At 40.2% G+C, this 23,322-nt stretch overlaps 1 protein-coding gene across 4 annotated transcripts in view; it reads left to right on the forward strand.

Annotated features, from left to right (window-relative positions):
* Positions 1-407: 407 nt before the first annotated feature.
* The window catches only part of trpm3 (transient receptor potential cation channel, subfamily M, member 3), a 116,216-nt gene continuing 93,301 nt past the window's right edge, over positions 408-23,322 (forward strand). For all 4 annotated transcript variants that reach the window (XM_063490645.1, XM_063490647.1, XM_063490646.1 and 1 more), the window contains exon 1: positions 408-1,486. In XM_063490645.1, the coding sequence (XP_063346715.1) occupies positions 1,397-1,486 (90 nt within the window). In that variant the 5' untranslated portion in view covers positions 408-1,396. The remainder of the gene's footprint in view (positions 1,487-23,322) is intronic.

The following is a 23,322-nucleotide window of genomic DNA, read 5'->3' on the forward strand; positions in this document are numbered from 1 at the left end:
TTAAGCTCACATCATCCAAAAAAAGAAAAAAGAAATCATACTTTCTTCTCATAGACTGAATATGAATACAATAAACAAATTAGCTTACACTATTAGTATAATTGCAGCATAACATTTATGCCAATACATCAAAATGAAGAAAATGAAATGTATCAAACCCAGAGGGAGGCGTGTTGGGACTCTGTGAGGCGTTAAAAATGAGTTTATGCAATACGACAGTCACATCAGCGTTCCTCTCTTTAACATTGTTTTCAAGCCACTTTAGAGATTTTTGTGCGCAAACATGATGCCTGACATGTGAATTCCTAAGTAGGTCGTACTCCCCTCCACAGCCGCAGAGCCAAGTTGCTCAGTGTGCTTCCATCTTCAAGCTCCATCTGAATTCACTCTATAAGGCACAGCTTTGACTTCGCTTCATTCATTTCCCCTTTTACCACCATACAGTTCCCTCTCTTCCCATTTTCTCCATCTTGCTTTCTCTGTGTGTCTTTCCATCCTTCCTCTTTTTTTTATTTCTCTTTTCTTTTTTGTTCACCCCCATGTACAGAACCAACCTCCTTCTCCTGCATGGCACCCCCTCCTATCTCCATAGTTTCAATTTCATCTTGTTCATCAGTTTTATTGGATTTTCATTGGTTTTCCCCTTTGTCTCTCTCCCTCTCTTCCTCTCCCTCTTTCTCCCTGACACTCTCTCTCTTCCATTCTCTCTGTTTTCATCTTGGAGACAGTGGTGTGCATGCAGCCTCAAATCTAAGTCACTGCCTGTCAGGCTGCTCCGTTTATGCGCTCTGCGACTCTCTTTTCCTCTCCTCTCTCCTCAGTGCTGTGCTGCACTGCATTCCTCGTCTCTCCTCTGCCCACATCTCCATCTCTCCTCATTCTCGTTCTCTTTTCCCTCTTCCTCTACCTGCATCTCTCTCACCCTATGCGCTCTTCTCCCTGTTGTGCATTGCTGCGCTCTGCTCCGCTGTTTGGGAAAATACTCTACCATCTCATTTTTTTCGCGCCAGAGCTGAGTGCACTTCAGCTACTGGTGGAAGAGGAATTAGATGCTCATGGAGCTCCAGGTTTGACTTCCCTTGGATTCCTTGGATCTGTGTGAGCTGGAGAAGAGGAGAGGGCAGGAAGGGAAGGAGAAAGGGGGCAGAAAGCTGCTCAGGTGAGAGCTTCGTGTGCTTGTGGAAGTAAAGGCTTAAAGGTGGTGGTGCTGGTGACGGTGGTTGGGGTTAGTGGCTGATGGTTGTCCGTCAAGGGTCATGCCCTGGGACTTGCGTGCTTTTCGGCAGTTGGAGTTGGAGACCCTCTCCCATTTTTGTCCCCCTTGTGGGGTAACATTGATCCTGGTGCCGGGAAAAACTGCCGGGCACCAGTGGCTGAACCGTGAAGAGTGGACACCATGAACCAGCTGGATGCACCACGGCCACTGAACTGGACCATCAGAAAACTGTGCCATGCAGCCTTCCTACCATCTGTACGCCTGCTAAAGGTAAAAGAACATGAAATTTAAAAAATAGATGCCTGGAGAGATTTTAAATATGTCATGCAGTCCTCCTACTATCCTGATGCTTTTCCAAAAGAACATAAGTAGAAAGAGGTGTGAGGGTACAAAATGAATGCTGAAGAAGCCGCTGCGCTTTTTGGTGCATACATCAGTGGATGCAATGCAGTCATTAAGAAGTAATAGAGGGGATAATGTTGTTAAAAATGAAGAGAAGTGTGGCAAAGCTGCCGGTGTAACACTCTTAGAGGGAAGCTTAAAGGTTTTGGAAGTAGATGGCTGTGCAAAGTGGATGCGCAAAGAGTGGAGGATAAAAATGGAGATGGAAAAAGCGAGAGCATGATGCTACAGAGGCACGGATGAGAGAGTGGGATAGAGAAATTAAAGAAGTGTGATAAAAGAGAAAATGCAAATAATTTAATTATTTTTTTGCTGAGAGCCCAAAAAAGAGAGAAAGAAACCGAGAGAGAGAGGAGGAGATGGAAAGACATCAGAGAGGGATCCAGTCTTAAAATAGCAAGAGGGTTACACAGAGGGTGAAGGTGGAAGCATGAAATGTCGACATAAAGTGAGCGAGAAAAGGGGATGTGAGAAGGGAAAAGAAAAGGTAGATGACAAACTGAGGAGGCATGTAACGAGTTAAGAGAGGATTTGTGGGAATGGGTGAGCGGGAATGTAAAATTGGAGGTGGCAGACATGACTGAGGAGCTTTAGAAAAGAAGTGACAACAGAAGACAGATTTTAAAATGAATTCTGCCATGTACCTCGATGTAAAGAAGTTAGAATTAACCAGGTTTATTTGTTTTTTTTGTGAACAAGTGTAAATTCATCTGTGTGCCTGAGCATGTGTGGCTGCCTTTGTGTAAGTGTGATTTGTAGCCTCTGCAAATCTACAGTGCAGTCTTTATAATGCTTGCTTACCGACATTTGTTACCTAAACCCTATTTTTTATGCATTTCTGTGCTTTCATAAGCCAGTTACAGGCACTCTGTAAGACGGTCTATTGTCAGAGGTCTTGAATGGCTCTTCTTCAATGTCCTTTGATCTAGCTTTATCAAAGTGTCTCACACAACAGTATTGCTGTGATGTTGAACCACACAGCCAGCATCTGGGCTCACACAGAAATTTGTATTTCTAAAGCTAAATCCTTGTATGTGCATTAGGATGTTTTGTGTGTGTGTGTGTGTGCGTGCGTGTGTGTGTGTGTGTTTTAGCATGTGTTGTGAAACTTTACATGAGAGGTTTTTTTTAGGCAATTTTATTTCCAGAGTGAAACGTTTGTGTAAGTGAAAACACTCCAAACATCAGTGAATTGATACAAATGGTTTTGGTGGAACATTTCTTCTTATTCGTGGAAACACTTGCCAAAGAGATTTTTAGACTCAAGAGTTTCACTTCTGGATTAGAAGAAATAATATTTTACCCAGCTAAGCTTTATCTGGCTGTAGTAGAGGATGGAAAGTGAGACTTTTTGAATTTCGTGTAACAAATGATTCCCTGGGTCATCCAATAGCTAATCAGGACATATTTTTATCTTAAAAAGCACAGACTGTATGTGAAAGATCCAAGTAGCCACCAGGTCTAAAAAGAAAAGCATTTCTTTCTAATGACCAGCAGGGGCACTCTTCTGGTTCCAAGATGAAGTCTGATTGTAAAGAAATCTTTGAGGAAGTGATTTTAATTCTTACTGGAGTTGTTACCCCAGTTAACATGTTCCAGATGAGTTTATGGTCTCAAGATTGAGTTTCAGATCTTTTTAAATACAGCATGATATTCATTTTTGCACACTCTGGTCACATTTAGTGCAAAATAGATGATAAAATGATGACAGCCAAAATGCCGAACTCAAGGCTTCTTATTTGTAGTCCACAAACCAATAGTTGATGTTGTGGGGCACTGTATGTCTTTCATACAAAGATGCTCTAAGTCTGACAACACCATTGCCACAGTGCTTCGTATGTACACTTAAGAATTACCTTCTCGATATTTTGTACAAAGTGTCTCACTTTGAGTGGATCTTTGCTTCAGGATGACTCCTATAAATAGCGCTGCTTTTGAGCAGCTGAGTTTTCATTTTTGAGGTTATGTTTACAGGCATCAACAGACACAGCTGATCCTTTTGCCTCACCTGTACTGGCACCATGGATGAAGCTATACTACAGAGGATTACGGTTCCTGCAACTACTGAAACAGTTTATGTGAATCCTCCCAGGGAGACATCAGGCTGTCAGTATGAAATTAACCTAATAACCTTTCATTATTGTTGGAAATTTCTGCTTGGCAAGCACTTTCCTTGCAGGCCTCTCTAACTGACCTGCCCCCTGCTGCTAAATGCATACTTAAATTCATGTGTGTGTGACTACAATTTTTATAGGCTGCCAGAGATGTCTCCAAGATGCAACTGACAAATGTGTGGGCACAGTGGTGTTTATGCATAGGTGTATAAACATATAGTTATCGACACTGCAGCAAACAGGTACTAGTGCTGGGTTGTGTGAACAGCGAGTGGGATTGACCATGGACCATTTTTCCATATGAAGCTTCCCTCCTACCTCTAGCTTTTCCATGCACAGGCGTACTCTTTCAGTGTATTTCATTGTATAAAACCAGAAGTTGTTGTTTTTTTAAAAAAAATAAATCTAAACTCTTGTTTTCTTTAGTTAGTTTAGTTTGGTTTTACAAACATGCTTCTACATGCTACAAACTTTCACAATCCGTGTCTTCTCGAAGCTAACCAGTGATGCAATAACATGTAATTTCTGCAAACACTTAGAAGAAACCTAACCTGCTGACGTACCTCTAGCTTGGGTATCTTTTATGGTCTGGTGTGGAAATGGAGTCAAACAAAACACAGATTGTTACCCCATGTGAAACTGGCTCTTTTATGTGGACTGATATGAAAGCCCTCTTATGCCGGTTATGGTTTGCAATACAGGTTTAATTATATGTTTGTCTCTGTCAGAGCCTTTGTTTCTCTCTCAAAACGATCACATCTTTGCAACATTGAACTTTTTACAAGTGTAAGCCTGGGATTTTGTGTAGACTTTGTTGGATAAGGTGTGAAAAAGGAAAATAATATTAGACAGAAAATTGGAAATCTTGTTTAGTGTTCTGTGCAGCTGTAATCCTCAGCTTGTTTCACACATGTACCTTTATCTGTTCTTTTTCTTTTCATCATGACAGCTTTTCTTATCTTCCACATGTTTGATTGTGCGCTTTGTACTTTACTTTTGTTCATAATGGGATATATAACAAGCTTTTCCCTCTTAGTTTTTTTGTTGATGTGTTATATTTCCATTATATTCATGCGTCTTCTCAGGTTATAGGATGTAAAAGAACCGCAACATATATTAAATAATTCTCTTCATGAAGTCGCCAATTTCCAGTGGTCATTCCATCGTTGCCTAATTTTGCCTCTTCTCTTTTTCGCTTCCTTTTTTATTCTGTTGCTTCTCATAATCATAAAGCATAGATAACACTCCTATCTTATGCAAAATAAATGGAGGATGGAATGTGCTGCTAAAAAAATTTCTAAAAATAAATCTGTTACATAAAAAGGTACACTGTTGCAGAATATCTAGTTTGGCTGTGAGGAGTGGCTATGTTTGGGAGTTCTTCTTTTAAACAGTAAGAATAGAATTTAAAAATAAAACGACTGATATGAATGTGACACGTGCAATATTCAGTATATATATATATATATATATATATATATATATATATATATATATATATATATATATATATATATATATATATATATATATATATATATAAGGACGAAAGTGGCCACTGTCACCCATAGGTGGCACCACCAATTTTTGTGTCTACAGTAATTCCAGTAAAGGAGATACAATAAATCTCAATCACAGAGATTAGCCCTTTTTAAATAAATGACATATGAAGTACCCTCTTCCTCACACATACTTTTAGTGTACATGTCTTATCTATATTAAAGAGGTGTGTGTGTGCCTCTCTTAAATGTAAGATGATAGTTGGAGCTGCTGAAGTGTTTAAACTGAATTTTTACTGACTGATCTGAGTATTTGCATCAGACTCCCTCAGTATAAAACACGTTGTGCCTCATTTACATATCCTGATAAATCATACAGATTGGGTCGGCAGGGATTCTTCCAATTACCAAGCTCTGATTATCTGATTAAAATTTTCATGGTTAATGACACCCGTAATACGCGCAATACATCAGGCTCTTTGTGTGCATTTTGTTGTTACCAGGTTTATTTAAACTGGGGAAATGTGCATAACATGGCATTGTAAAAATAAGGACTAATAATTTGCTCTTTATCTTTTTCTTTGTCTATGCAGGTAAACATAAAAATATTGTTTCTTATAGTTTTTACAAATGTAGTCAAGTTAGTTGACTAAACTAAATACAAAAGCGCTATTTTCACAAGTACTTCAAGGCGAGCGTGTGCTCAGTCAGTCTTCTTTCTCCCAAAGTAACCAAACTCGTCTTCTCATACTTGCACACATCCTGACAGTTCCCAGTGTGTTGACCAAATGCTACTTGAGTGTTGAATGAAACTGGAGGAAACAGCATGTTGTCACACACGCCTAAGGGGAGGGTCCTTTCCCCCCCATTTTTTCTCACTTTCGTTCTCCTGGTGTAAACAGGCCTCAGAGTTGCAGGATGTCTCAAAGCTTGCCCTTGTTTATGTCTCAATTACCCAGCAAATGCTGCAGTTGTAAGATTTCAATTAAAACATTATCGTCCTAATGAGCCAAAACGAGAACATAAGCTGCCAATTAACACCTCATTCCTTTTATTCAGGCGCACAAAGGCTATATTTTCTATTTGGCACGCTTCCACGCAGCATCATAGGTAGTTAAACACGCTGTCGGTAAATTTGTATTTTCAGGCTTTTTCTAAATATTTGGATCTTTAAACAAGAGACCAGCTTGAGGAAACAATGCATTCTTTTTTCAATCTAAAAATGCATTTGTCCTGAATAAATACAACAGATAGTACACGAGTCTACCTACCAGTCAGCTGCTGAATAATGTATGAGATTTGATGCTAACCTGCAGTTTCAGAATAAATGTATAATTTGGCAAACCACCTCCAGTTTTTTCTGTTGAAAATCCCCACGTGCTAGTGAACAAACATCAGTGACATGCGCACAAAATAATGATAATCGCATCTCGCTATTCACAGGTCACACTTTGACACAACGGTAGAGTTATGAACTCAAAACATTGACCTTTGGCCCGTAAACTTACATGTGGGAAATATATACCAGCGGTGGTGGTGGTGATGTAAGGGGGGCCATTTAAGTATGTATGAGGACAATAAGTCATGAATGCTCCTCAGACGCTTCACGAACTTTGCATACACGGTTAGAAAGTCTGGCACTGTACTCAGATAATTTGTATTCTGTAATGTTTATGTGTACATCAGGTTGGTTTATGCTTTTAGTTTGCAGCTGCTGAATTTCACGCTCACCTTATACAGCTGCAGGTTTATTTTATGCTGCAACCATTCGACAGTGTGCAGATATGGAGCGAGAGAAAGCAGGGAGAAGGGGAATTGAATTTGCAACTTTACAAACTCAGCAACATTACTGTTGGCATGAATTTGTACTTATTATTTCTAGTAAATTATTTATTTATAGGAAAAGGCGTCTTTTTTTTCTAGGCCTTGCCAAGAGTCACAGAAGAATATCTGCTGTATACCACTACCATATCGTCCCAATAAGTAGATGAGATTTACATGAAGAGTCTGGCTCTGTGTAAATGAGAAAAACAATTAAATAAATAAAACTACTGACTCCTTTAGAGTTTACTAAATAGCACTTTTGTTTTTTGTATCTCTTTGCAATTAACTGGTTTCATGCAGACCTTGTTTGTGATTTCAGAGAATGTCTCTCTGAGTGGCAGTCACCCACCCCTCCCCCTGCACATCCATCACCAAGACTGGACCACTTTCCATCACTATTCATCACCCATCCACCCTCCACCTGCTTATACTGGAACAAGAAATCGACATGTTTTGTTACGTACTGATGTACCAAAAATAATGTCCATCGAATGTTGCGAGGTTCTCTCTTGTTTTTCTTTCAGTTTCGATCGCGTCACCTTCTTTGCATCTTCCTACATGGGTTTGTTGATGTTTTGTCTCGTAGAGTTAACTCCTGTTGTTCCATCTTCTCTTTTTTCTACCTGGTGCACCAGTCAAGCACCCAGTAGCTATACTACATACTCTTTGTAAGGCTTTTAGGCAACCAGTCCAAATAGTTGGTTTGGCCCCCTTCAAAGGTGTTACCTGTCAGTATGCAGAACTAGTGCGATAAATCACTTTAACAAGGCGTGTTTGTTTGGATTATTGGATATGTCAGTATGCATGGATGCTTGGGAGGTGGGGGGTGATTTGCAATCAATAGCGGGATATCAATAGGTCAACAGTGAATCAATAAATACTCAATGCATTTACATTTTCACATTCGCTCACGTAATTGCCAGGGGTGTTAGGATCATGAAATGCCAACGTGAGGTGTGAGGGCAAGATGGAAAAACGAAACTAAAATTAGAGCCTGTATAATCATCTGAGAGCTTCTCCCATATTGTTACTCAAGTGTGTGTAATCAATCAAGTGTTGCTCGGGTTGAATTGAAGCCATACAATCAGCTCTACTTTCACAGTGCAAGTGACATTCAGTCAGATTAGTCTCAAGTTTTTAAATCAGCACCACGGACAGCTCAGCAGGTCACACTCTCATCTGAAACTCTGCAGGGACACACAGTCCAAATCATGGCCACATTTTATTTGATTTTTTATTCACTCGAGCCCTGATATTAGCATCTAACACACACACGCACACACACACACACACACACACACACACACACACACACACACACACACATATATATATATATATATGTATAACTGGACTGTTCCTTTAGTTAGAGTTAAATAATGTGATTGGGTAGAGCAGATGCGCTCAACTAATCTTTCTTTCTTAATCTTTCTTATATAATACAGACTATAATATAACTAGAATGATGCAGATTTCAGTGTCAATTTCAATGGGTGTGAGTTACAAACATGCAAACATGGTCTTATTAAAGCCTGCACTGACAGTGTCACCTGTTTAAACCTCCGGCAAACTCATGGGAATGGCCGTGTAGGCATTGCTGTCTATGGATGTCTGAGCATGTGGTAGTCTATGAATAATTGATATGGCCTTGGTAATTGTGGCGTGTATCTTTGTGTGTATATGAAAGGCTGAGTCATGTTCGTAAGATTAGAACCTATTATACAGGCTGTGCAAGCCACTCGTTCATTGGGGGACATTAGTGTGAGCTGTTCATTCTTTCAGTTCAACACTCAAAAACTTGATAGAGAATTATTATTTTTCGCAGCCAACCTGCCCGCTTGCTGAAATTGAGGTGCCATTTATCATGCAAAGGCAACAGACTGAGCGGATTGTATGTTATTGTTTTCACACTGTGCATATTGGCTGATTTGATATTTTTCTCAGGTGCATGCGGTGATATCGCTTGCATAAGCAGTTACAGTAATTTGACCTTTATCATTTTAAGAAATCAAATAAAAACAGAAACTGTTTTTCTTGTTATTTTTTACTCAGTTTATATTAGACTACATATGCACATATGGTGAATCTTGAGCGAACATTCATCATTGTGAAGCTTTTTCTTGAACTTTAACAACATAATCAAAAAAAGAGTCTTCACACAGCAACACAGTGTGACCATTATTGAAAAGAGAGCACATCTAGCACCTTGATTGTTGTGTTGGAGAGCTGACGCTGCAGTGCGGCAACCAGATGAAGCATAGGTAATACGGCGTCTTTATTTATGAAAAGTATTTAAAGATAATACAATTGTTTTGATAGGAAGCAAATTTTAACACAAAGCTTTCATCAGTGCGAACAGAGTGCTCTCTGTCTGTCGTGCCTTTGTGCTGAGCATCAGCTCTCCTTCTTCTTTCTCTCTGTCCTGCTCTCATTGTTTTCTCCCTACTTCTTCATCTGCCACTCTAATAAGTATCCTCTCAGACTCTGTCTCTTCATCTCAACTCAGCTCACCAAAAAGAAAAAAAAGCCATCTTGTCATGTTACTTGGCTGATGTTTTTTCATCATTTTGCTTTATTTTTAAAGCTAGAACTTGTCACAAGTGGATACTTGTTCAGGATCCCTTGGCAACACAATTTATTGCACTAGGTGTCCTTGGTTGAATTTGTTTCTATGCAGGAATATGTTAACCCAAAACACTGTCTTTTCTTTCCCAACTAAACACCTGTTAATGAAAACAAAATGAAACTAACAACAGTCTTGAAATGTACTCCACACTAACCCCGACCTGCCTCTTTAACCCATCTTTGTCTTTTAAAAAAATGAGTGTTTGCTCTCTGTTTTCAATATTGCTCCAACCTGTGCATGACTCCATCTGTGCCAAAGGATGCCAGTGGCTCTGAGAAGGCATCAGCATTTGACACCCTGGGAATAATAACATCTTGGATAGATTGACAGGCATATGCTTTGATGGAGCATTCACATTTTCCTGCATGGAAGCAGTTGCCAAATTTAGACGAATGATTCAATACTTCACAAATCGATGGCTTCTCATGTATGTGCATGAATTATAAACCAAAGGGCAGGCATTTAGCTCACTGTAGGTAAAATAACGAATGTAACTGTGTGCTGTGAGCTTATGATTTGTCAGATTTTCAGTATGTTTTAATCAAATGAGCAGAGCTATGCATTTCCTGTTGTTTCCAGCCTTTGTCCCATGTTAAACTGATAGCTATGCTACTCTTGCCACATAAAGTATTAAACTGTTCTCATTTATATTGGTCGATTTGCAATGGAATACTTTCCACCCAGCGTGACTTTCTGCAGTTTAAATGTCTAATTTTGTTTCAGGCGCACAGATTTATTAATACTCCAAAATTGTTGTGTTGTTCAGTTGTCCAGCACCCTGCTGCGCTGCACAGTGACTGGAGGTTTGATAGGCCATTGGTCATGTTTCATACAGCTGTCTAGACCTCCCTCTGAATTTAGTAATCCTTTAATCAAGGTTAAATAAGGTGTACTTGTTTAAGATTACTTGCTGGGGAGGAAGTGGGGAATTTTTCTTCTCTCTGTAGGAATTTTTCTCTATTTGTGATGATCATTTTTCAGCACCACTTCCCGCTGCCTGCACAGTATTTCCTCCCTCACTCCCCACTTCCTCTCTGTTTTTAGGTCTTTGTCAGCAGCTGTGTCTCTCCCTGTATCCATCTCCCAGCAGCACTTTTTCTCCAGTTTGTATGTTGTTCAAAGGAGTATTTTTGTGTTGCCAATCTTACTCAGGTCATTAGCTGCGAGTGGTGGCATATTAAGTCGTACTGGGGAAGCTGAATGCTTCCTCCAAAATGATACCCTGTGTTTTCATTCACGGATCATCAGATGAACACAGGAACCCCAGAACATAATACACATGGTGCCAAACATTATGCACACACCGGTACACCCATTCGGTTAACCAAAACAGGCAAACCAGAGAGACAATATTGTTTTATAGCTCATGTGCAATTAGCCTTCTTCTGGCTTAGAGTTTTAAGAGGACTTTTTATAGACGTGGAGCTCCTCTCTAGCAAGATGGAGGAAATTGGGAAGAAGACAGTGGAAGAATTAGGCCCTTTTTTCCCTTAGCTACAATGACACACATATGCACTCATGTGCAAGAATACAAAAACCTATGCAGTTTGCACATGACTGCCTGTGGACAAGAAGGGTCTGAAGATCAGCTGTAACACGAAGTTTCATTTTTTTTAAAAATAAACTCGATTCCTGCGGGTCACTGTGAGGCTTGAAGGAACGACAGCTGCATGTTTGCAAACTGTCCTCTCCTTTTCTGTTTCCCACTTCAACTTTCCTTTCCTTCATCTCAGCCTTTATCTCTATGGTGCCGTCTCCTTTCCTTCCCCCCAGCCTCTCGCTGTCCATCTCTCTACCTTTTGTCCCCTTTAAACGGAATGAGCAGCTCTAAATCTCATGGCACTGCTAAGAGGACGGCACCCTGGGGATGTCCACCAGCTGCAGTCTGTGAATGTGCATGTGTGTGTTCCACTGTACTCCTTTTCCCAAGTGCATGGCTAGGTACAACTTCACCATCTGTTGAAAATATTCTGGATGGAGATGTGTATGAATGGGACTGAGAAAAAAAAAGGGAGCCAATGTGGAGGTGTACAAAAAAAAGTGGGGAAAGACCCATTTTATCACAGCTGTAAATGGGATGGTGCGCATGTATGAGGATGTGTGTGTTTTTGTGACATAGAGAGGGGGGATGGTAATTTGGGCTAAAGTTGTGTACGTGAAAGACATCAGAAGGAGATGTGTAAAAATGTGCCTGTGTGTGTATGACTGTAAATTGGATACTGGGACATGGAAAATGAAAGTGAACGGCATGGCCACACAGAGCTATTTTTGTCCTCCCATTTATCTCTCAGTCTCACACTCTCACTTCTGGATTCCTCTCACCCCCTCCTTCTCCCTAAACTTTACTCCTCCCTTTTTTTCCCTCTTCCTGTCATCTCTGTCCTCTTGCCCCTTCTCCAATATATCTGATACATCTGTTGCCACATAAGTCTAGTCAAACCACTCCATCCTCAGTATCCCAACTTTTAAGGATCAGTCACACTTTCATCTTCTGCTGTTGTCACAGCTCTATCCTGCAGGAATAACTGCCCTTTTAGATTAAAAAAAAGTGGCTGCTCCACTTTGGGTGCCAAAATATTGTTGTTGTTTTTTTCTAAAAAAAAGGTCTAAAATTATCCGCGCACTCTGTCTTTTACATGCCCTGCAAAATTTAGCATTTCAGTGTATTATTTTCTGTCTTACCCAATTTTACTCATAAGTCATGTAATCAGTTTCTTCTTCGTGTTCACACAGTACTGAAGTAACACTGTTGTAAACCCCCGAGGAGAATTCTTTGGAAAATTCTGCAGTAGTTTATGCAGGATTTCCCTCCACTTCTTTTCATCTTTTTTTTCCAATTCCTGCAGCCGACAGCTCAGTTACGGTATATTAATCTGTATCTATAAAAATTCAATTTCTTCCCCTGCTACAGTGAGACATGAGTTTTGTGCAAGGAGAAATGAGGGTCACTCTGCTTGACCAGATAAGTAGCAGATTAGCGGAGAGATAAAGGAGAAAATCGGAATACAGTGAAAAGTCTTTCGCATGAACAGTGACTGCATGAAGCTATTTCAGTTTGTGTTTCACAGAAAGGCTTTTAAGTGTGTGATTGCTTTGAATGATGGTCCCCATGTGCAGATATAACACAAAGTATGGGTTGCCATTTGTGAATGCAGTTCTATGAAGCGCAAAGATCATTGTATACAGTGATCAGCATTGCTCTCTACAGCTGTACAGTTCATCTTTTTGTTCTTAAATACTTTGTGCAGCGCAGACATACAGTATGGATGTTCGAACATTGTGCCTCCCTTTTGAGTGCGCAACAACAGAGGCAGAACATCAAGAGGATTATATACTCTGTGAGGACAACTAGAGACTTAAGACAGCACTGCTCGCTCTGCCTGCCTTTCAGTGTGTTCCCAAAAGGCAGGAGGAAAGTAGGATGCATCACTTTCCCAAAGAAAAAGAGAGAGAGAGGGAGAATGGGTGGTGAAGGGGGACAGGGAGAAATAAGAAAAGACACAATAAGAGATGGAAAATAAGGGGAAATGCTGTGCCAGGATAAAGGAATGAATGAGCAGATGGAAGGAAGAAAAGAAAATAGGATGCAGGAAGTCTGTGTATTGGTGAATGTGTGCCCGGTGTTCTGTGGGATTGCTGGCAGGTGCTGTGGCCGCTGATCGCACAAGCCCCAGTCCTGCCAGCAGCCTTATGTAATGAAGCTTTATCTCTGCCACTCCACAAGGGTGAGAGGCACTGCGGCACAGTGCCATGAAGAAATATCGGGCTGGAGGTCATTAATGAAGAACATGAATGAGAATTGCCTGTTCAGTTTCTCTTTTTTTTCCTTAATTAGATTGGTCGCCGAACCCTTAGTAAAGTACTGACGACAGATTGGTTATGAAATCAGACATTTCATGAACTTCAGCCAGTAAACGAGTTTTATTGGCTCCTGTATACAGTCCAGTGCCAGTTATTGAAATGATAATAAGCAGTAATGTGACAGCACAGGACCCTGCAGTCAACACGAAGCCACTAAACCATGAAATTACACAAAAGGAGTCCTCTTTTTCTCCATATTTAACAGTGTTGATATATACTGTGTTTTAGAGCATATAAATATACTGATCATACATTCAAAGGTTTTAATTATGTGTCAGTTAGCTTATAGGTTAGCAGACTTGTTATAGTTGTTTTAATTCTTATTTTGCTTTTACTTGTTGTATTCAATTTATTTTAGTTTTACCTTTTTGAACATTTTTATTGTTAGTTTTATTCTTCTTAATTAATATTGAATGGAAGGCATATGCCAAAGGCAAGATTTAAGAAAATGTGAAGAAATCGAAGAAGAGAATTTATGAACAAAAGATAAACCTTGGTTTACCTGTGGTAGAAAAGTCAGCTAGCAGCAGGTAACACAACCCTTACAAATAAAAGTCAAGACATAAGACCAGAACAAACAGATCGACACAACAAAGAACTGAGGAGAGACACTAAAAGCTATAAATACACAATGTAATTAGGGAAATGGGAAATACCAGAGTACACATCTGCAATCAGTCAGGGAAAACAAACAAGGGAAGCAAAACGAAACGCAGTGCACATAAGAGTCTAACAAAATAAAACAGGAAATAGCTAAATATGGAAACATCTAAGATGCAAACAGAGCCACAGAAAACACACAGGGCATAAAAACTGCAACTTAGGGAATAAACTATAAATGATAATTATAATAATGGAGTACAAAAGAAGGCATAATTAAAACTGAGAAAAGAATAGAATCATGGAAATTAAAAAGAGACAGAAATGACAATACAAACTTGAAATGATGTCAACAAAGAACAAACCATGTTGAAAATGTAACAATAAACAGAACTAACATATTAAAATGTAGAAAAACAGCACAATAACACAGGTATTACAATAAAAACGCAACAGATTACATTACAGGCATGTCATTCATCATTTCATTCGATCTAGTTTAAGTTTTTGGATTTTAGTTGGTTTTAGTTAACTATGATAATCTTGTAGATTAATAAGGTTTTCAGCATAAAGACAGAGGTTTCTGAGGCATGAAGGTGGATCTATGTTTACCTGAAACAGCCTGTTGCACACCTCACCACCATCTCCAGTGGAGGTTTTCTCCAGTGGTGTCAGGTATATATTTACATTGCATAAGCAAACCTGTTGAGTAGTATTAGTAACACCATGGAAAAAAGACACAAAGCTGCTTGGAACAGTACATGAAAGTGAATTTATTGATTTACATCTGTTTCAGCTGCTTAAGTATGCTTTTTTATGCTTGGTACTAATTTCCTGCCAAGTTACTTTCACACTATTAAAACTGTTTCCAGGAGATTTTATTGGTGCCTACCTTCATTTTGGGACCATGCCAAGTGTAAATGCACCTCTTTAAATGAAGCCAATTAAGGTTGAAGTTAAAGCGCATCAAATGCTGGTAGTAACTGTAAAAATACACATGAGTATTGGAAATGCATTGACTTATAATAAAAATATTTTAACTCTGGAATTTACGGGTTTAAGGTTTTACTGAAGCATTCATCTAACCAGTTACTTCATGCTATTATAATTTTGGTGTATTCTTCATAGCTCCTCGCCTGCGCCTCCTAAATGAAGTAGGCGGCTCTTTTTTTATTGATCAGTTTTTGCAGAAGAATAGCAAAATGACACATAAAACACCCACTTTTAGTGAAGTGCTCACAGAACCTGATGAAGACTGTTTTGGTAAATAAAGAATGCTGAGGTTTTAAGGTTTTGTTAAGTCAGTTAATACAAATAATGCACAGTTATGTCAAACTGACTTTGCAGTATAGCACACGGAATAATATGCAGGTGAGACCTTTGAAGGTAAAGCAAGAAAACACACATGGTGCATTACTTTAGGTTTTCTGGTTGTTCTTTTTGGGTTGTGAATTCAAACACTATATTTTAAGAGCCAACAATTCTCACACACAAATTTCAGCCGTCCTTCTTCAGGTCTAGGTAAAGGGACAGGAGGATTTTCAAACATTGCACGGTTGAGTGGAGATGGGTTGAAGCAGAAAAAGAAGTCCTTGTTTTTAGTTGTCGATCAGGAGAGGTCATATTCAGTACATACAGTACTGGAGCATGTAGAACTGCTGCGATTCACATTATTCATCTGTTTCTTTCCATCCCTTTTGGGACTTAATGTATGCCTTTACCTCGGGGTGGATGTTGCCCCATATTTGAGTTTGAGCCATGATATTGGCCCTTTTCCTGATATAGTTTGCAAGTCCTGCAGAAGCAGCTATCTTTTCCTGAAGTCTGTATGTATTATTCTCCTTGTGACAACCCCCATTAGCTCTGTTGACTCACTTCTTCTGTTATTATGTAATCTCTATTTGTCGTACCCTTTAGTTTCTTCAAGTTTCTGCCCTTTTCTCTATTACACTTAAGTTTAACTAGGTAATAACGTACCTGGATATGTATACCATTAATATGCTGCTACTGGACTGACATTTTTTGCGCCTTTTTACACACTACCTGTCAGTATTTGTCAGTGACTACTTAGTTAGGCAAGTGGATGAATAGATCAGCTATAGGTGATTGGTTCAGTCCATCAACTGTAATTATTTTGCAGGGTTTTGCCTCCCATTGAACTGACAGTTGAAAATTTTTAACATATCGCTCACCCCTACTGCCCACCCGTGCACTAAACCTCACTTTGTGTATTAAATCTGGGCTTTTGAACTGTGTTTCCTGTTGTGATTCCTGCTTTTGAGTCTATTTTTTTGGGTCATGAGCTGCTACACTGTTAAAGAGGGTCAGGTGCTTAACAGTAGCAGCTGCCAAGAGTGGCAGACAAAGAAAGCCTAGACCTCAGAGAGGCTGTAAATGAGAGTAGCTATTTGGGGAAACCTCACACTCCACAGCTTTTCACCACAGGTGCAGCGAGAGACACACATGACTCATTTTATGGTCAGACACCAGCTCATAAGTACGCATGAGGATGCAAAGTACACATCCACTGAGAGATGTGCATACATTAATGTCTATGTGTGTAAATTTGGATGTCAAGTGAAAATTCTGTGCATGCACCCACAAGCCCAAACATGCATGGGAGCAGACACACAGTATAGCCCATATTTGCATGTTTGTATGGAGACATTGTTCCCCTATGAATTAAATAGATTGATAGAACGGGGTAGATGGCTGAGATGGGAATAGGGGGAAGAAAAGCAATTAAAGTGGCAGTCGAATGGTTATTGGTGCAGCAGAGCATTGGATGAGACATTCACTGGCTTAATTATGCTTAGACCTTACCACGATGACACACCAGGTATTATGACACACTAGGATAGCCAGGAACATGTGAAGTTTCAGTGTGATCTGCTCATGGGTGTATAAAGAAAAGAGCTGCCATTCAGCCTTGTTGCTTCTCAGTGGTTACATGTGTTACTGCAGTTTTTGCGTCCAGTATCCACCCGCTGTTTTACATCCATGAATCTGACTCTACTGTACATCATATGTAGATTAAAAACCCAAACCTATCGATTTCTCTTCTGCGCATCACCTTCTCTTTATTCCACACAGTATACAACACAGACAAAGCTTCCAGGTCAAAAGAAATGAAGCCAACACGGAAGTACCTTAAACCTGATGGCCACCAGATGGCGATAGATGTGGTCGCAAAAAGACTTTTGCTTCTTTAGAAGTCTATGCTTTCTGTTGTGACCTTTAACCTCTATCAACACTTTCCTGCTGAGTTTATGGGCTCTGTCATTCATTTTGGGTCATATGAAATACAAAATTGGTCACACTATGTTTCAAAATGAAAGATTATCTGTGGTATGAAACCACACGGTCATTTATCATTAGCCAGAGAATATGTCATTTCACAGTTGCATCCATTTTTTAAAACTAAATGGTAAATGTACTGGTTCTTTTACAGTGTTATACTACTCTACCTGAGCACTCAAAGTGCTTTATCCAACATGCCTATGTCACCTGTTCACAAAAGGACTTTTTTCTACACTTAAGTGCTAAATGTTAAACAGAAGGAGCAAATATTGGAAAAAAAAATCATGTGCTTTTCAAATCATCCTTGTTATCAAGTTTTTATTTAATGATATAATTGATAGTAAGAACAAAACTAGGCTGATTGGTTTGTATGTATGTAAATAATAAAGTATTAGTAAAAAAGTATATAAATGCATCTTAAAGTGTCAAATTCCAGCACTTGAATCTACTTTAAGTTATACTGTGGAATTTCCAGGCTGGATTCAGTATCCCTCTCTCTCAAGTGCTCCTTATTGCGCACATGTCCCTACATCTCAGTTTTTGTGGGCTGACAGCCTGACAGCAAGGGTAAAAAAAATGAGCCTAAAGGAAAGGAAAGAAAAAATATGAGTGCTAGAGAAGTGCTTCAGCAATGGAAAGTGAGGGTTAAAATCGGCTCATTTTCAGGAAGATGGAGAAGCAGAGAGACTTTAAGGACCGAAGACACTAATGAGTTGCTGAGAGAATGAGGCGATAAGTCAGGAAAGGAGTGAAAAGGTCTGTTGTAAAGCAGAGGAAAAAATAGGAAGAGCACAAGCAAACAATGTGATTAGTAAGAGAGCCTCCGAGCAGAGAGAGGACACTGAATAAGAGTGGGAACCCCTGATCCTTTGCCAACCGTTTTTGCCTTATCAGGCTGGTCCAGACATGGGAGAAAATCACGTACCCGCAATGCGCTGTGACTGTTGCCCATTCTCCTGGAAAGTGCCCCTAACCCTGTCCTATCAGCTCAGAGGTCAACTGCCAGTGCTAGTGGCTCTTCATCGTTGGCTCTTCATCTTTAGGTGCTGAGCTCAGCAGACATAAAAGCCCACAGATGCATTCACAGTATGGGCAGACACATGTATATCCACTAGAGTAAACAATCAACGATCGAAAGTTGAGTCCAGATCACGATACTGTCTACATCGTTGTCTCAGTTGGCAGCTCAGATTAGATGCACATATACATGTAAAAACACAAGAGTGGTTTTCTCCTCTTTGCTTCAGGTCAAAAATAATAATATAAATCATGTTCAAACCATTTGGAAGCATTGCAGAAATTTCAGGAGAAGAATTAGAGGTTTTCAATCACACAAAATGGTGCTATCTTGATACTCACAGGCACAAATGGACACTCAGAGAGATAAGTATGCATGCATATGCACCAGTCAGTTGGATAAAGAACCCAGCTGCACTGACTTACAGCCGCTGGCAAACGTTGAGGCAAGCTGATGAGTGTACTGTCTAAATGCACACATTACTTAGTGCCACTACATTTATCACAGGGCCTGTTTAGTGACTTGTAATTTGCAGTGCCCACTTACTTTGTGTGTTTGTGCGCACACACTACTCTTTGTATGGGATCAAGGAAGGTTTTAGTGAGTGTGACTTTCACTGATGACTGACATTGATGAGGCAGTTGATGAGTTTGATGAGCTTGTGCAGCCATTTCTCCATTTGAAGGGAGAAAGCCAGTAGACTATGTTATGTCATTTCAACTTGACACAGGCGTGAAAAATTAACATAAAAGGCTTTCAAATCATTCTTCTTCCATTTAAAATTAGATATTGTACACGGTATGAGAGCAAGAAATAGACAGAGCGGGGTGTGGATTAACTTGTGTTCAGCGTGTGCAAAACTGTGAATGTGCTAACTCGAAACTCCGTGGAAATTACATTAAGACGAGATGAGATTCTCTGTTTGCAACAAGCCCCCCCCCCAAAAAGTCGAGAAAAAGCGGCATATCTCTTGTGAAAAGACGAAGGAAGATGTATTGTGCTTGTGATCATATACATGCTTTCTTTAAACTATCTTATTACTGAGTAAGTGTTTGCTTCTCAGGATAGATGATTGCATGGCGTAGAATCGATTTGGGGCAAGTGAGTTGTTGATGTCCTCGTGTTTCTGCCCATCTGTTGTGTTTAACCTGTCTTGCTACTGCAGCCCATATGTTCCTGTCTGTTCTTCCTTCTCTCTGAAGCACACCTGTCTGAAGGAGAAACAGCATGTTCGATAATTGTAAAATCTTTCAAAATATGTTGAAGTTACACATTTTTAATATATAATATTCCCTCTTTTTAAGCTGCCAAAGCTACAGTTTTGTTTTTGCTTCCTTTAACATTTGATTGACATGAAATGCATGAAAATGACAAATTTGTCATGACACATTTTAGAAGTGCCTACAAGAAAACTGGCAATGGCTATGATCCCAGTCTAACATTACGCTTCTTTATAACATGCATATTGAAATAAGTTTAGATATTAGATATATTAATTAGACATGTTTTTTTCTTCTAAAAAAAGGACCATTCAGACTCATTCTTCCAACCACAATTTATCCCATCAATGGAAAAAAAAAACACCTCTGTGCCCTGTGTAATACTGCTGCATCACCTCGCCTGTTTACCTGTTGCTATGTGTGGAGGAGCTGCCTGAGCCCCACCAATAGTGAATATTGGTGGAGACAAGAGCACAAAAAGCAGCTTAGCCAGAAATAACAGCAAAACAAATCTCATTGTTTACAACAAAACAAAAAAGATGTCCAAACAACAGACACAGCTTCTTTCTTGGTCACAAGTTATTTTAGTCTCTCTTTTCTTCGTCCTTTGTCTTTCTTTACTGTTTTTTAATATAACGATGAAGCTTTACACAGCTGTTAACTGACAGAGCTGATCAAGGCGAGCCATTCCACTTCCCAGTAATCCTATTGTACAGAAATTGGCTGCAATGCAACCAGTGCGGGGTGGAGGGTGCATGACGATAGTCCTAAATGAATACAAGTGATTTAGAGAAACATCTAAAACAATAGACAAAGCAGGACACTATTTATATTGGTTTTAAAAGTACAGCAACAATATCCCTGTAATTTCCATTGTAAGGATGACTATTTTGCCCAGAAACCACTAACATTCTGCTAATACATGCCATGTCTATTTCTAAACTAGACCTTAAAAGCATAATTAAACTACAGCAGAAGCATGCATACAGTTTGTGTACTGCACTAAAAGCTGATTTTTGTGGTGGCTACTGATTGACTACTGCTAGAAGATATCTGAATGTTATAGAGTGGCTCATGGTGCTGGCAAGTCCCTAATACTTAGAGAAAGATATTTTATTACAATCAAAACCCTGAAAAATGCAAAAATGGGCTCATATTTAATCCATCCATCTATCCATCCATTTTCTTCTGGTTATTCGGTCGCAGGAGCAGCAGCCTAAGCAGAGAAGCCCAGCTCTCCCTCTACCCAGCCACCTCCTCTAGCCTGTCCGGGGGAGAACATTGGTGTTCCCACGCCAGCCGAGAGATATAATCTCTTCAGTGTGTTGTGGGGCTGCCCGGGGCCTCCTCCTGGTGGAACATGCCTAGGGCACCTCACCCAAAATCTAAGACACCTGCCTGAAACACCTCAACTGGCTCCTTTCGATGTGGAAGAGTAGTGGCTCTACTCTGAGCCCCATCCGAATGGCTGAACTCCTCATCCTATCTCTAATGGAGAGGCCATCTACCCCGGAGAAAGCTCATTTCCGTCACTTGTATCCATGATCTTGTTCTTTTGGTCACCAACTAAAAAAAAAAAATTATGAACAAAATTGGTGACAAAGGACAGCCCGGGTGTCCAACACATACTGGAAATGAGTCCAACTTATTGCCTGCTATGCGGACCAAGTTCTTGCAATGGTTCAAATGGCTCGTAGCAACAAGTCAGACACCCCATACTCCCAAAGCACCTCCCACAGAAGATGCGTCAGTGGGATTAAGGAGTTCCTTGAAGTATTACTTCCACTGCCCGACAATATCCTCAGCTGAAGTCAACAATGTTCAACCTACCCGAGTTTTTGCTTCATCCACTGCACGAGCCATCTTCCGCTTGGCCTGCCTGTATCTATCTGCTGCCTCCAAAGTCCCACAGGCTAACCAAGCCCCATAGGACTCCCTATGGGGCTTAGTTCCCCTCTGGTGTCCACCATCTGGTTTGTGGGTTACCACCACGACAGGCACCAACCACCTTGTAGCCACAGATCAGTGCAGCTGCTTCAGCAATGGAGGTGCTGAACATGGTCCAGTCAGACTCAATGTTCCCAGTACTCCCTCGGAATGCTGTCAAAGTTCTGCCGGAGGTGGGAGGTGAAGATCTCATGTACCGGGGCCTCTGCCAGGCCTTTGTCAGTTGACAGCTCAGCACCCGAGTTTCCAGAACATATGGCCGCAGATCTGATGATACGATTACAAAATCAATCATCAACCTGAGGTCTAGGGTGTCCTGGTGCTACATGGACTTATGGATACACTTATGTTTGAACACTGCTCGGATTCAAATCTAGCAGGCCGTTGCTCTCAATAACGCCCCAACAGGGCTCACTGTTGTTGCCCACATGAGTGTTGAAGTCTCCCAGTGGGACGACAAAGTTCCCAGGTGGAGCACCCACAATCACCCCTCCCAGGGACTCCAAAAAGGCCGGGTACTCTAAACTGTAATTTGGCACATAAGCATAGACATCAGACCCATTCCCCGACCCGGAGGTTCAGGGAACAAACCCTCTTGTCCAACGTGAAAAACTCCAACATAATTATTGTTTCAGTCTCTTAGATCAAGAACACGATGAAAATAGTAAGAAGGAAAATGTTTACCCTGTGAAATTGACGTTTTCCAGCTACAGCTCCATTATCTCATGAGCACCCCGATGAAATCTGAAGTCAAGAGAGTGGGGCTGTACATAATATGAATGGTACCAGGCTTGTTTGTACAAGTTATATTAAAATTGTGAATAAGAGGTTAAGCAGTTAATATAGCTAACGAGTCAATATTTCCCTCAGTGGTTCTGGTGGTTAATTACAGAGAAATGATAGATTCAAACCAATGAAAAGCCCCAGTGGCTATTTTGTCCATCCATCAGTATTTGAAAAGATTGTATCATGTATGAAATTATAACTGGCTTGCAGGAGTTAAAGTTTGCTTGGCCAAAAGCATCAACAGTTATTAGGTAAAACATATTTTGGGCTTCGTCGAGATTAAATCTTAAGTAACTTCACGGTATCAAATTTGGTTTTGATAGATAAAATCATACGTAGTGGAAACTGAGATGGTGCTTTGAAACTGGCACAATCACATGAATTCTAAGGCCAATTCATGGCAATTGTATGCATGGAGGTGTATAAACGCACCACTGCTTTGACTCGCAGGTGGTGCCAGAGTGCTCAAGGCCCAGACATGATGGAAATCACACAATGTTCCCAATCAGTGTGCCAAATTTCAAAACGTTTTACCACAAATTCAAATATTTGAAGGAAAAAGAAGAGGAAATACGCTCACTAAATGGAAAGACTGTGGAGGCCTATGGAGTTTTTTTCTGCTTGGCACCATGTTACACATTTTTCTAACCTAAAATGTCATTTGATGTAGAAAGAGATTTTTTACACAAGCTCGATGAGGTTCAGTAGACAGCAGCAAAGAAAGGGAGTGAAAGAATACAATAGAACATCAAGTCCACTTTGATTGCTATGCTGGAGCATGTGAGTGTGGGGGCAGTGCTGATTGCCTGATTATTTAGTTAATGGTGCTGTCCTCTGAGACCCAGCTGGCCTGACAGTTCATTTCACTGCACTAGTTCTAAGTTAACAAAAGGAATGTGTCCCCTTTTT

The sequence above is a fragment of the Pelmatolapia mariae genome, linkage group LG12, assembly GCF_036321145.2.
Source record: "Pelmatolapia mariae isolate MD_Pm_ZW linkage group LG12, Pm_UMD_F_2, whole genome shotgun sequence".
In the NCBI taxonomy this organism is placed as follows: Eukaryota; Metazoa; Chordata; class Actinopteri; order Cichliformes; family Cichlidae; genus Pelmatolapia; species Pelmatolapia mariae.